The 14,447-nt window shown below is 37.0% G+C and overlaps 1 protein-coding gene across 13 annotated transcripts in view; it reads right to left on the bottom strand.

The window, feature by feature from the left end:
* Positions 1-561: 561 nt before the first annotated feature.
* PCM1 (pericentriolar material 1) overlaps positions 562-14,447 on the bottom strand; it is a 78,896-nt gene continuing 65,010 nt past the window's right edge. For 8 of the 13 annotated variants that reach the window (XM_039256286.1, XM_039256293.1, XM_039256292.1 and 5 more), the window contains 9 exons: positions 11,793-11,990; positions 10,210-10,272; positions 9,847-9,982; positions 9,390-9,550; positions 6,343-6,418; positions 5,567-5,817; positions 3,909-4,001; positions 3,696-3,813; positions 562-1,067 (listed from right to left, as the gene is read on the bottom strand). In XM_039256286.1, the coding sequence (XP_039112217.1) occupies positions 982-1,067; positions 3,696-3,813; positions 3,909-4,001; positions 5,567-5,817; positions 6,343-6,418; positions 9,390-9,550; positions 9,847-9,982; positions 10,210-10,272; positions 11,793-11,990 (1,182 nt within the window). In that variant the 3' untranslated portion in view covers positions 562-981. Of the gene's footprint in view, positions 1,068-2,095; positions 2,448-3,695; positions 3,814-3,908; positions 4,002-5,566; positions 5,818-6,342; positions 6,419-9,389; positions 9,551-9,846; positions 9,983-10,209; positions 10,273-11,792; positions 11,991-14,447 lie in introns of those variants that run through there. The other 5 variants (XM_039256296.1, XM_039256295.1, XM_039256294.1 and 2 more) reach the window with 1 other exon arrangement.

Here is a 14,447-nt window from a genome sequence, read left to right on the forward strand (position 1 = left end):
AGTTAGTCTATGCAGATAAAAATGAACTGATAATTAAAATTCTTCATATATGAATCAAAGTTATTTAAAGGCATAGGATTCCCCTCTGCTCCTTAATGGGAAATGAGCCAAGCAGTGACGCCAGTGAATCTGAGGAAGAAAGCAGATGTGGTAAAGATGGCCAACGGTCAAGTATGGCCAGAACCAGAGGGAAATGGAGCTCTCCCAGGCAAGGCAACTGGGCAAACATATTTATTTACACAATGAAATATGTGAAATCCAGAGCCAGTTGTATGTATTAAATAAAATTGGGCAATAAACAAGAAACATGCCAGTCTAACTTTCAATATGAAAATGTCCTCTACATAGTGTATAAAATACATAGAATTAAGAAAAAAGAGTACAGCGACAGTGAAAGAAAAATGGCCTCAAATGTAAGTCTCTGGCTAGTTGATAATGTCAGTTTTTCATGTCTTTTATGTTTTGTTGTAGCATCTAAAATGACCAAATAAGCCATGATTCTGGAATAAATTCTAAAGCATAAGTGAGTATGTCATGTGAAATGAAAATGCAATTCAGGGCTGTATGGAGGATATACATTTATTAACAGTGAAAAAGCATTTACCCAAAATGAATGTTACAAAATACAAAGAGAACCTGCACAGTCCGGTGAGCTCACTAGTTTCAGCATTATCTCAACCTGCATAGGATTCTGTCTCACTCATTTTGACCTTTCTCTCTCTCTTATCTACAACCAGATTTTCAACTTAAAAATGAACAAACAGGAATACTGAATGCCTAGCCTTTGAAGCAGTAGTTACTAAGGAAAATGGAAAACAAGTTATCTGATCTTAAGCCCCACATATTTTAAAACTGAATTATCTTCTAAAATAGAAAACAACAGACTAGTTACAGCAGCTATAACACAAGTCAGATAAGTTAGATAAGGTCCACAGGTACTAGAGTAATAACTAAGTACACTTCTTCCACTGTACCGATCTTTCATATGCATGTCGAGAGAGACACAGCTGTAACACGATGGCTTGGCTTGAGTGCCAATATGAAATTCTCTCCTTTCTGTTCAGAGTCTAGAAAACATATAAATATAGAACTTGAGTATACATATAATCTGTTGTTTTAGTTTCCCAGAAGTCAGGCCAACTGGATAAGAATTCCTGATTCGGGAATGATAGTTTTCTGAATAGGTTTTTATTTTCTTTCTGGGATAGGTTTTATTAATATTAGAGATCTGTGCCTCACATAATTTAGAGTAAGTAGCAATACAGTAAATATCCTCAGAGAAAACCCTCACTTAACAAACTCCCTGATGGGCACTGTAATTTTACAGTGAAGTACCAGGCAACTAAGAATTTGAGGAATACTAATGAAATTATTTTCTTATGGGGAAATAAATTTCAGTAAATTCTTAGTAAGTTTTAGAGACTACTAATTGAAACTAATTCTTCCTATTTAGTTCAATGAGAAACCTGTAAGACTGGCTAAATTGTTAACGGGCTCTGTGAGGCCTTACTTGGGTATATGTTAAGTTTGGAATCTAAAGGTGATTCACCTTTTAAAAGCTGATTTACTTAGTGATGAAGAAATCTCATAGATCTATCTTAAAAGGCAAGTTTGTCTAAAGGCATACAGAGCGTTCACATTCTGCTACACAAAATTTAGTTCTGTAATCCCTACTTGAAAGGATTTGGTTTTTCATTTAAAATTAATCATGTTACTTGTTTGTGCAGAAATACTCCCTAATTATATAAAACTTTTTTTTTAGGCTGTAGCAACATAGATAGGAATTGAATTCTGGAAAATATTTATCTGACAAGTAGATAAGTTCTAAGTACTAAAGACATGTGTTGTAAATTTAATCCAATTTGAATATTAATATACATTTTATAATAACTTCACCAGTATCCTGGGTACCTTCATAACTTTCCCTAGTCTTGCAGGCATTTAAAACAACATCAGACCCAAGCCTGGCCTAATGGCTGGTCTTGGCATTCACTAGTCTATTTCTCTAACTGTTGACTGTTGTTCTTCTCTGACTATCCTAACTGTATAGAACAGTGACTTCCTGTATAGAATTCAACATCATTTCCAAAAAAGATACTTTACAGATAAGTCCAAACTTTATTCAAAACTACATCTTAAATTTAACGATACTAAACATCACAATGGGAGAGGGGGAAAAAAAAATCAAGGCCAAAAAGAAAGAAAGGAAAAACCACCCCACAGTGTATCAAGGCTTGAAATCTGTCCAGAATTCAGTTCTGATGTTTTAAACTGCCACGGGCAGAAATTAGCACACCTATCAAGAATGCAGTGTCAAACTAATTTACATTTTTATACAGATCAAAACAGATGTTTATTTAGTGCCATGTTCATATGTGCATTGACTCTATAAAGCAAGTTAGATGAGCCTCTGAAGACCTCTCACACACTTTGGGCTCCCACTGTTTCTGAAAAAAAGAATGAATGCATTATAAATTACTGAAAGACCTACTAGAATTTATTGTTCTCTTACATTAAAACTTAGAGCATAAAGTTACTACAAAGGAAATACTAATGCAGTTTAAAAATGGGTTAAGAGTTTCTGTTTGAGGACGTCAGATTATAACACTCCACTGGGGAAAAAATGTAAAACTGATTAAATCCTGACCAGGAAAAGTGGCTGTGAGGGAAAGCAGGACGGGGGGACAGGTCCCCAGGACACTCAAAGCAGGTGGAGGTGCAGTGCCGGGCGAGAGGGGCTCAGCCCAGGCCCCTGAGCAGGGGCAGCATTGAGACACCAACTAGTAACACTGGGCTAAGCCACTGGGAAATCAGTTAAAGGTTTGATATTTAGTATTTCAGGGAGAACAAAAATAAAAAGTCTTCATTTTAACTGATTGATTAATGAATTGATAGAGAATAACAAGAAAATCCTTTGATTTTGATGCAAGACACATTCTCCTCTGAGTGGCCCAGGGGCTGTGCTATTAGATCCATATAAGGAAATCCGGGATTTATTCCCTGGTTCTGCAGTGAGGCCTACTTACAGAGAATAGCCTTCAGGAAAAGTACAGAAGTTTTAACTATTATAGTTACAAAATTAAAATGTTTGCTTTTATAACCTTAATGTAAGAAGATGAGTAAAACTGAAAAGACAGCAGAAGAAAAGGGGGGGGAGGCCACTGGCTGAGTAATGACCAAAGTTGACAGAACCAGCAACCAACCACATATACTTAAAATAACAAAAGTATCAAACAGAAAAAACAAAAATAATAGTAAAAGGGGAGGTAGGTCCAAATACTCACTTCTGGTAGGGAAGATAAGAGATGTCTGAATTTTTTAATTTAAAAAATTAATTCTAACAATATTATTTAAAGATAAACAGTATCTTATCCAAAAGAACTAAAAAACAAGAATTAAAACATATGGGCTCCTCCAATTACCCTTAATTCTTTTGTACTTTTCCTTCTTAAACAATATGCATCTACTACCTTGCTAAAACTTACGATTTTAAAAATAGAAAATTATCTGATAACACCATTTTATACCTAATTTCTAAATTAGGCAATGGGTCTTGACTTTCTATAGAATTATGCCTCCCTCCCAGTATTTCACTTAAATCTTCCAAGTACTAGGAGTAGATTTGAAAAATAAAATGATGGCATCAAGATTCAGTAATTTTTCAATATGAGTTGGTTGAAATTGGAAACTCTTACCAGGTTCTTTAAGTGTCTGAGAATTCCCAGCTAATTCTTCAGTCTGCATTTCACGTAATACTTCACCAGATAAGTGGTTTTTCTGTTCTTCCTCTACCATTTTCTTCCTTAGATCTGCCTTTGGAATGAAAAACCAAAAAAGCCTCAAAATCAGTTTTCATTTCAGTAGCATTTGTTACATAAGGATAAGTTTAATTAATTAAAGGAAAATACCTCTGAATATATTGTCAGTTTAAGTGGTAAATCTTCAACTTTCACAAAGTCTTCTTCATCCGATTTTTGACTTATGTTACCAGACTCTGCTTCCTGTAAGATAAATTATATTTAATGAAGGCAATCCACTCTATCTCTGGATCTAAGTCTTTAAAGTCATCCATGCCAAGAGATAAAGTGGATTCTTACATATAAGTACACATCAGTAATCCCATTCTATTTGGTTTTTTCCTGTGTTCAACTCTATGAATAGAACAAAGCTGGGGTGCACAGGAAGGGCCATGCACTGGCAGCTGTGGACATACTGTCAAGCATTTCTGTCCTCATTTGGTAAAGAGCCAGTTTATATAGGTTCAAAGAAGACATAGCAGTTACACTGAGGGCAAAAGTAATGAGAAGAACAACAACTGTATCCAGCAGGGTATCAGTAAACACGTACAGGCTTTCAGTAGCAGCTCTGTGGAAGCTGAGAAAGAGGAGGTATGAATCTAATAACTCATTTTTGTGATCTCTTCAGTGTTTCTTTGGAACTTGAATTCTTTTATTCTCCTAGTTCTCCGTTTCTGATTTTTGATGGTATCACTGTACCAATTACACAAGTGGAAACCTTAAAATTTTCTTCTTCTTTCAACATTCCTCACCCATCTCTCCCTCGTTCAGCTCGAACTTGGTATCTCTATGCATGGTAAGGGAGTTTCTTAACATTGCTTCCTTGACAACAGATCGTACGCAGTCACCAGATTCATCTTCAAAAAGCAGGACTTTGGCCATCTGACTTTCTTGCGCAAGAACTTTCAGTAGTGGCCCCTGCCTAAATTTCAAATTCAAGTCCCCTCTATAATCAAACATTAATTTCAACTGACTGCCTCCTATAGCAACTCTGTGCACTCAGCAAATTATAGTAAGAATAAGCCTAACAGGTAACTTTCAAAGTTTAAAATACATAATTTTACTAGTGGTAAAGCAATCAAAACCCTTAAGATACTCTTTCTACTTATATTTCTGGAATATTATGAGAAATTATGAAATCTTAATTGTAAATACCTCTATTAAGAAAGTTGGTATCAAAAAAAAGTGAAACATATTCTGTAGGCCTAAAAGTATTGTTATAAATCGCTTAATTCCTACTGACAAGAAATGTTTATAAAACACAGAGATCTAAAAAATAATCTACTATAAAAATTAAATTGAAACAAAAATGTCCAAGGTAAAAACTCATCTACTTACATCCTAAGTATAGATTTGCTACTATATTTCTTTCGTTTACAGTATAGAGATGAGGCGTCTACTGCTGTCAAACTGTGAACTTTCAGGTTTATCAAAGATTTATGAAATGCTCTAAAATACTTGATGTTAGGCACGGGTACTGTAAGAGATTAACGGTGACCCAGGTATCATCTGCCCAAATCTAAACTTGGAATGCACTCTGAAGATTGCCACCTACAGCTCAAAATTAGAAGAATAGCTTTTAGGTTTTCAGACAGTCCTCTTAATTCACTATCACCCTGCTGTTCAAGTTTAAAATCACTTTGAATAAAAAAAAAAAAGTTTTAGCAATTTCTAAGCCTAAACACAAAGGATACTCGTGTGTACAGACTGTAAGGGGTAACCTGGAAATGGAGAAATACCCACAGAAATGAAATGTAAATGATACGTACATAGTCATTCACTAACACTGGAGATTCAGTATCAGGACTTCCGGCCAAAGAGCTCTCAGGAGTTTCCTGAGCAGACTTAACTTCTTTGACTGCAGGCACCAAGGTTTCAATTTCAGTTAAAGGCAAAGGGTTAGGCTGTTTAGATGAATCAATGGTAGTGAGAGAGTCCTTTTGGACAGCGCTATTTAAAGGTTGCTCATTTTCCAAGATGTTGAGGTAACAGGGTTTCACAGGAGTGCTGTCTTGGTCATCTGTCATCAAAAGATAACATTAATGTATTGCAACAGCTATTAAGCTTTACTGTTATACCAAATAGTAGTATATATGAATAAGTAACCAAGATATTTAAAATCCAAAAGAAGAGGCTACTGCAAATTTTCCATATCAATGATTCCTAAAATTAGTTGATCAGATTCATCTGGGGATGTTTTAAAAATTAGATGCCTGAAATCCACCCAATTTCTAATAAAGTAGGATATTCATGAGTAATACCCAGAAATGGGCATTCTAAAAAATCCCCCACATTGGTAGCTAAAGATGTCTTCTTTAAAGACTTTTTTCTGTGTGTTTAATTATTTGTCAACTCTTATTTAACAAGTGTTTGCAGAAACAAAGCCCTCATGTTTTCTACAAAGGATTTAGGGGAAGAAAAAAGACAGACATCAGGTCCAAATTATCTTCAAAGTTATGTCAGCTAAGAATTTAATTATTTTAAGTTTTAAGCACATAAACGCCACTTGAGATAATCTTAACATCGAACACTTTAGATTTCTTGCCTTTACTAGTAGTGGGTTCTTGTTCTGATGGGACATTTTTGCTTTCTCCTGATTTTTCAAAGTCATGTTGTAGTACCTAGAAGGAAAAAGTGATGTCTTAATAGCGGGGCCTGAAATAATAGGGTCACTATATAGGAGATGGGTTAATGTAAGGTTTTTGTCCAACATGAGACCTTCATACAAGAGAATTTAAAAAAATCTTCTCAAAAGTGTTTGGAGAAGGGATAGATAAATAAAAAGGTTTCCTTTTCTTCTTCAAAATAATAGAAAACTAGAGTGTTATGGATTCCACTCTTTATTTTTTAAATCAGATTCAATCATGAATGACACTAAAAGGCATCTGTATATAGATGTTCAGGGAATGGAAGAGGAAGTGAGCAGGAGGGAGAAAAGATGAAGTCAAGTGCCTTCAGCAAGAGGAGAGAACAAAAAACAGATTCACCTCATGCTTGGAAGTACCAGATTCTAGGAAGGAAGGAATACACTGTGGATGAAAAGAGGGGGTTGCTGGTGGTTCCCTAAAGCCGTTTAAAGAAAACACAAACACTGAGGTTCCCTCCCCAAACTCACACAGAAAATGGGAGATTATATTTTGGGTAAATGGAACTAGTGGGCCTCAGCCCTGGGGCTGCCAGGGGTAAGGGGGGGTGCAGAAAGCACAAATAGGGACAGGATAAGATGTGCCGAAAACAAGAACTCAGCAGAGTGTGTGCCGTGATGGGATGCTCGGCATGGTTTCCACGTCCCAGTCCAGAGCAGCAGCAGCCAAGAGGATATATACTTCCTCCCCGGCAGGAGGAGAATGGAAGACCCTTCTGGGGAGAAACTAAACCACCCCAGAGGAAATCCAATAGTCACTGACATTTGGGATTTTCTATCAAAAAGCTAACTATCTGTCCAAATGCCCTCCAGTGACGCCCACAACAACCCCAATCAGCTTTTTGGAGTGTTGTTTTTTAATATAAACACCAAAGGTACTGCAGACATTTGAAGAAAGCCTGCAGATGAGTAAGAGAAGACAGCGCTTCCCTGATTTAACAGCATGCTATAAAAAAGTAATCAGAAAACAGATTAAAAATATGACATTCATATAAGTGTTAAGGTCCATAGGAGTCTCCCAGAAAGTAAAGCAGAAAGACTAATTGGACAATATAAAGAAGAGAGGAGATGAGAAGTTAGACAATTAAACCAGGGGCACCTGGGCGGCTCAGTCAGCTGAGAGGGCATGATCTCAGTCTGTGAGTTCGAGCCCCACGTCGGGCTCTGTGCTAACAGCTCACAGCCTAGAGCCTACTTTAGATTCTGTGTCTCCCTCTCTCTCTGCCCCTCCCCTGTTCCCAATTTGTCTCTCTCAAAAATAAATAAAACATTAAAAGAAATTAAACCATGAGGGCCGATAATATCTGATAATATTAACTCTAGGAGGAATGTAAAGAGAAAATGATGGGAAGGAAATATAAAAAAAGAAAATTTACCAAAATAAAGGAAATGATAATGATTGCTCACAGACCTGCCATGTACCCAGTATAGTGACTAAAAAAGACCCACAACAATGTGTATCACTATAAAACTTCCACAAAAGTCCAGGGGAAGCTCCAGTGTGGGAAAGAAAAAATACAAAGAATCACAACAAAAAAAGGCGCTGGCCATCTCAGCAGCAACACTGAAAACTGGGAGACACTGGAAGACAGAGCAGTGTCTCTCAAAGACCTGAAGGAAAGTATGTGTAGCATGGAATAATTTATGATTTTCTCAGACATATAAAGTCTAAAAGTATTTATATTTAATGCACTCTTTTTCTGAGAGATCCTACAAATGTGCTCCACCAAAATGAGGTAAAAGGATAAGACGAAATTCTAGAAACACAGAATAAAGAATGACAGAGGGGATTTCCAGGCTGCTAGCTCATGAGCACGTCTAATGAAGAGCCAAACCCAGGACGGAGTAGGAAGAACAAAACTGACAGACTGGTTCTTGTAGAAAATTATACTGAGAAGTGTACTGAGCTCTTGGTGGGCAGAGTGAAGATTTGACTGGGTTTGGGTCAAAGAAAATTAGGTAAAAAAAAAAAAAAAAAATTTGAGACAATTATTAATTTTAGGTGGAAAAAAATGTACAAGACTAAGCAATAAACAGTATTTGCTTATTAATTCAGTAATATTTATGTAGTTTGACTAAATCTATGGTTAAATGCAGATGTTAGCTGAAGATATGATTAAACAAGGACAGCATTAATATAATTAAATGAAGCGTCATAAGTGGCCTCAAAGTCTTCACCTACTAGAAGAGGAAATCAACAGAGAATGTCTAATACATAAATACACACACATTATTCAGAAATAGAGCTAAACAGCTGAAGAAATCATACAAAATACTGCCTATGGAACAGGATGAAGTGGAGGGAAGAAAGGGAATGATTTTATTTTGTCACATACGATTTCCACATATGACTAGGAAATAAATGAAAAATCCAGATCTTCCGCAGTAATCTCATAGTTTTTAGGACTTATTACCAAAAAAAAAAAAAAAAAAAAAAAAAAATTCAAGTGCTTTAAAGGTAAACATTGGTAAAACTAGTGTTTGATTTGGATTTCAATAAGGACAGTAAAGAGGTTTGTTTAGTCATCTCATCTCATCTCAGTGAGAGCAGGGAAGCTGTCAGTTCTGACACCTTAAAAAGGATCTGCCTTGAGAAGGACAAATATCATATGTTTGCACGTATAGGAGGATTAGGAGAAACTTGACGGAGGAACAAGGGGGAGAAGAAGGGGGGAAATGGTGGGGGAAAGGGAGAGAGGCAAACCATGAGAGACTCTTGAATGCTGACAAAAACTGAGGACTGATGGATGTGGGGGGGAGGGGGGATGGGCATGGAGGAGGGCACTTGTGGGGATGAGCACTGAGTGTTATGTGGAAACTAATTTGACAATAAACTATTTGTATAAAAAAAAAATACTCCTGAAGTTATATCTTTAAAAAAAAAAAAAAAGGATCTGCCTTTAGCAGGTGCAGACTCGGGGAAGGTGTGTTAGTCCCAACAGGAATACCTGATCGTTCTGTTCAGTTTCTTCCGTAGTTTCAGTGTTAGCCTGAAGGGAAGTCTGAACATCTACAGGTCCTTCCTCAAATTCTTCTATTTCTTCATCTTCATTTTCATCTTCTCCACTTCCATAATTCGTCAAAGCCTGAGTTTCAGCTTTGGATAAGTCTACGTTGATTAATACACAGTTTTTAGTAAATTTTCATCACCAAATCTTTGTGTTAGCTCCCACATACTGCGTTCCTGCACTGCACAAGTCCTTTACATACAACGCCGGAAACCTTCAAAACAGTAAGCACTAGAATGCTGAGGCGCAGAAAGGGCAGGTAATTACGCAGGGCCGCACTGAAAAATCCAGAGTGGCTGGACACTGAACTCTGTATTCATTATACTCCCCACACCTGTGTGAATAAGTGACCTATAAAGAACTCCCGTATAAACCTAGTACGAGCCTTTACACTTACTAATAGACACCGGACATTTTTCACTTTCTTCATCTTCCTCTTGATCAGAAACCTCAGATCTCACATGTTTGGGACCATCACCATCATACATCACAGATGTTTGCGTCCGCTTCACCGTTTCGGTCTCATCCTTGTCCTGGTCACAGATAAATGTACTTAATTCCTTCAAATATTTCTTAAAAAGGCATATAGTAAGTCTACCAAAAAAAAAAATTAAGTCATTATCTAATAAAAAATACAAAAAATAATTGTTTTTAAAAGAAAATAAAATTTTGTCAGAATCACAAATATTACGGTAAAAGCTGTTATTTAATCTTCTGTCTCAAAAGCACGATCTTTAGGCACAAATTAATTAGCACATACTTTGTCTTCATCATCAATTTCTCCAGCAGGTGAGCCATGATCTCCTTCAAGAATCCTTTTGGCCTATAAGCAAGTTAAACAGAAATGAGGAGCAACCTTTCTATATTATACTTAGGTATTTAGTAACTTTCACAAATGCTGCAGTTTCTGGTAATAATCCAAAGCACTGACCACTTTCTTAGAAATGTAAATTCAACTCTTTCACTGAAATCTTTTAAATTAGCAAAACAAAACCAACCCTGCCTACCTGACATCTCCCTGGATATGTAAGAGCATCTCAAATTTACTAATTCCAAAACAAAAACCTTGACTCCCTCTCCAAACCCCAGCCTCCTCCAGCCTTTGCAGTCTCCATAAATGGGCCTTCGTGTGCCCAAGGAAAAAGTCAGACAAGAGAAACCAGCCTGTGCTGTACTTTTATTATCCATAACTAAACCATTAGAACTGCTCACTGACTCAACTGTCAAAATGGATCTGCTGGTGCACACTCAGAGCTGAGTCACATCATTTCCCACCCAGACTACTACAGTGGCCTTACGACAGTCTCCCTGCTTCTGGCTCTTCTCTCTTACAATTCCTATACAATGTGGTATCTAGACAAATCTTTTTAATTGCACAGGAGATGTCACTCCTCTGTTTCAAAATTTCCCATGGGTTTCCATTATGCTTAGAATAAAATAAAAGAGAAGGTCCTTACCAGTTGGGCCTTACCTCCCTAGGTGACTTCATCTACATTCTCACCTCATTTAATGGGTTCCTGCCACCCTAACCTTTTTCCTGTTCTCTAAACTGTTCTTTCATGCCTTATTTCATAAACCAACTCACACCGCCTCAAGAGACTACTTATCTTAAAGTAGCCCTTCTATCATTTCTTACGGTTTTGTCCTGTTTTATTTTCTTCAAGCTCTTAAGCAATGGCTGAAATGATCTGAAACTGTATCTAGATTGAAAATATTATGCAAAGTGTGAAATAGATGGCTTGACTTTATCCTACTTTACACTGCAGGGAGAAGAGTTACCTCTTTCTCTTCTGGGTCTTGACCTTCTTTCCCTCTCGTGCTTAGAGCGTCAACAGGAGGTATGAGGGGTTGGTATGCCTCAAGGTGAGGGGGGAGAAACCTTCCAGTTTCATACGTGATCAAGACTAATTTAACAAGGCGTAAGAAGCTACAGAGATGTGCAGCCCAAGCCCTAACCTGCAAACAAGGCATATGTGTTGGTGGGGGTGATAAATATTCCTGGGAGATCTATTCCTGGGTGGGCAACCGCCACAGCAGGCAGTTAGCCAGCTGAGGCTCGGATCCCAGTCCTCTCTCTCCAGCAGCTGACAATCATGTAAGATACCTGACAATTCCTGTCCCCAATTTCTGTCTGTATTCCTGATCTTGTAGCCACTGCTGTTACATCTGAGATTCAGTATGTGGCTACCGTATGTACTGATTTATGGATCTGATTAATTGCTATAATTTCGAAAATATGTTTGCTGAGGTCAAGTGTGATTTTAGTTATTAATGATCAAGAACTATAGTTATATGCTAATTATAACTACTCCTAAAACTTAAATCATAACGAATGTCATTTACCTCTTTGGCATAAGACTGTATCACTCCGGCTGCTTCTATTTTCCTTTTGCATCTCTGTTTAACGGTTATACTATTATTATCCAAATCTTGCATGAGCTTGAAGAAAGCCAATTCATTAAACAACACTTCAGATATCTCTACAAGAAGATCTTCTCCACAGTCTTTGAGTTTTCTGCCAGCAAATTTTGCTAGTGAATCCTATTCAAAGATAAACCAAGTAACTAAGATTATAGTAAACTTCAAATGTGGGTAGAGCAATACAGAGGATTAACAAATTTAAATTACAATACCCAGGGAGGGGCACCTGGGTGGCTCAGTCAGTTAAGCTTTGGACTTCAGCTCAGGTCATGATCTCATGGTTCATGGGTTTGAGCCCTGGGTCTGGTTCTGTGCTGACAGCTCAAGCCTGGAGCCTGTTTCACATTCTGTGTCTCCCTCTCTCTCTGCCCTCCCCCACTCGTGCTCTGCCTCTCAAAATTAACTAAAAAAAATTTTTTTTTAATTAAATAAATTACAATACCAAGGGAAAAACAATTCTGTTACTTTTTAGTATGAAGACAGTTTAATGGCTAAAATTACTAAGAAAAAAACAGTAAAACTCTTTAGTGGAATTCAGTAGGAATTGTGCTCGTCCTGCTTAGAGAGTATATGGAAGGAGAGGAAAAGGACCTACGATCATCCACAGATTTAGTCCCTACTTAGTGGAACTGGTGGCCACCAAAGAGTTAAACAGGGAACTCCTAACCCCGGATGTTCCTACACAGTACTAGGGGTACATACTTACCACGGTGAGAAGCTAAGGTGCCCAGGGAGGAAAATATGCAGTCTTCCCTTTCTCAATGTTAACAACAGAGTATTTTTTCAAGTTTCCTCCTTTTATATGACCCAGCATTCTTTTTTTTCGTTTATTTCTTAGAGTCTTTTTTTTTTTAAGTTTATTCATTTATTTTAAGGGGGGGAGGGGCAGAGAGTGTGGGGGAAGGGCAAAGGGAGGGAGAACAGAGAGAATCCCAAGCAGGCTACACATTGTAAGTGCCGAGCCTGATGCAGGGCTCAAACTCACAACCATGAGATCATGACCTGAGCTGAAATCAAGAGCTGGACACTTAACCGAATGAACCACTCAGGTGCCCCTAAGCCAGCAACCATTCTAATTTAAACTTTTTCTTCAGAATCAGTTTAAAAATAAACTTTAGTTCTATTCACGTTGAAACACAGCATCATCAAACGAACAAGTCAGCCATCTATAGTCTATACATTTTTTATAGAACTGCATCTTTTTCTTTCTACAAATATGGACTATGCCATTTAAAAAACAGGCAAACAACTATGTTTTGTGTCTCCTCCCTCCAAGAAACAACCTTATCTAGCACAATTGTGGAAAATGTACAAATGTGGCTGCCTCGTGAAAAAAAAAATTCACTCAATAGGTTTCTTCAGAAAAAAAGTAGAAGATAGTATTTTACACTCTACCTCATGAAAGATGTTCAGCACTCTGGCCAAGATTTACTGTAAATCTAACCTTTATTCTTTAGGTCCCTCTGTGAAAAAAAAATCAGGAATAGGATAACAGAAAAGCAGCCAATGTTCTTAGAATAAAATCTGATTTCCAAATTAATACCTTGGCACCTGTCTCAATTATGGGACTAGTAGACAAAACTGAAGGAGGACTGCATGGATTCTGACCAACAAAAGTACTTAAGCATAAGCAGCTTCTCTCTGAGCCTGACTCTACAATGGAATTATTATTTCTTTCTGTAGGAATAAACTAAATTTATAAAAACACATTTGTCTAAAAATTATCCTAAACATGTTTAAACCATGCATAACAACACAGATGCCTTATATTTCTTAAAGATTATGTGTTAGTACAATTGGATTAAACAGAGCCAGCACAACTTAAAACTTATTATTGAATTAATACTTTACTCTTAATAAAAACAAAATGGAAAATTAAAGTGATGGAAAATGTGCATCGAGTGTAGTGTTTTACAAAAGTTAATAGAGTGAAAATACCATCTCTAAAGCAATGTAAACACAGGAATAGGCAGCAAGGAACAGTTTTATGGGAAATTTCTGTAAATTTTGTAAATTTTTATAATAAAGATAAAAAGAAAAACGTATTTCACAGCGTGGAGTGAAAATACACATCACTGAACTATCTCAGTGGGAAAACACAGGAATGTATTTAACTGTAAAGGTGTTTATTATACGAAATAAGGTATGGTTACTTATCACAACCTTACTACTATTAACATGCCACAAGATGCTAGTACCAGCCTCTCCCCGCCTGTGTGACAAATGTCTGTAGAGGTTGTAGTGTCTCTCCAGGCAAGCATAACTGCCCCAGGTGAGAACCACTACCTTAACATTCATTTAAAACTACTGTTACAGCCTAAGAAGTCTCCACAATCAATAGATGGTTTCTGGCTTCTAAAATTTCCCACACTGGTAAAAAATTATTTTAGAAAATACCATGCAGTACTTTCTGAACATTTCAAACTGGAAATGTTCTTACTGAGTAGGAGAAAAATCAAAACAAAATTTTATTCTAGTTTGGATAGGCCTTACAGGATGATTGGGTCAAATGAAGACACGGGCCCTAACACAGTATTTTTTCCCTAATAGAATTTTTTTTCAAAACCAGGTAAGGAA

The sequence above is a fragment of the Hyaena hyaena genome, unplaced genomic scaffold (genome assembly GCF_003009895.1).
Source record: "Hyaena hyaena isolate Hyena2069 unplaced genomic scaffold, ASM300989v1 scaffold_562, whole genome shotgun sequence".
NCBI classification, from domain to species: domain Eukaryota; kingdom Metazoa; phylum Chordata; class Mammalia; order Carnivora; family Hyaenidae; genus Hyaena; species Hyaena hyaena.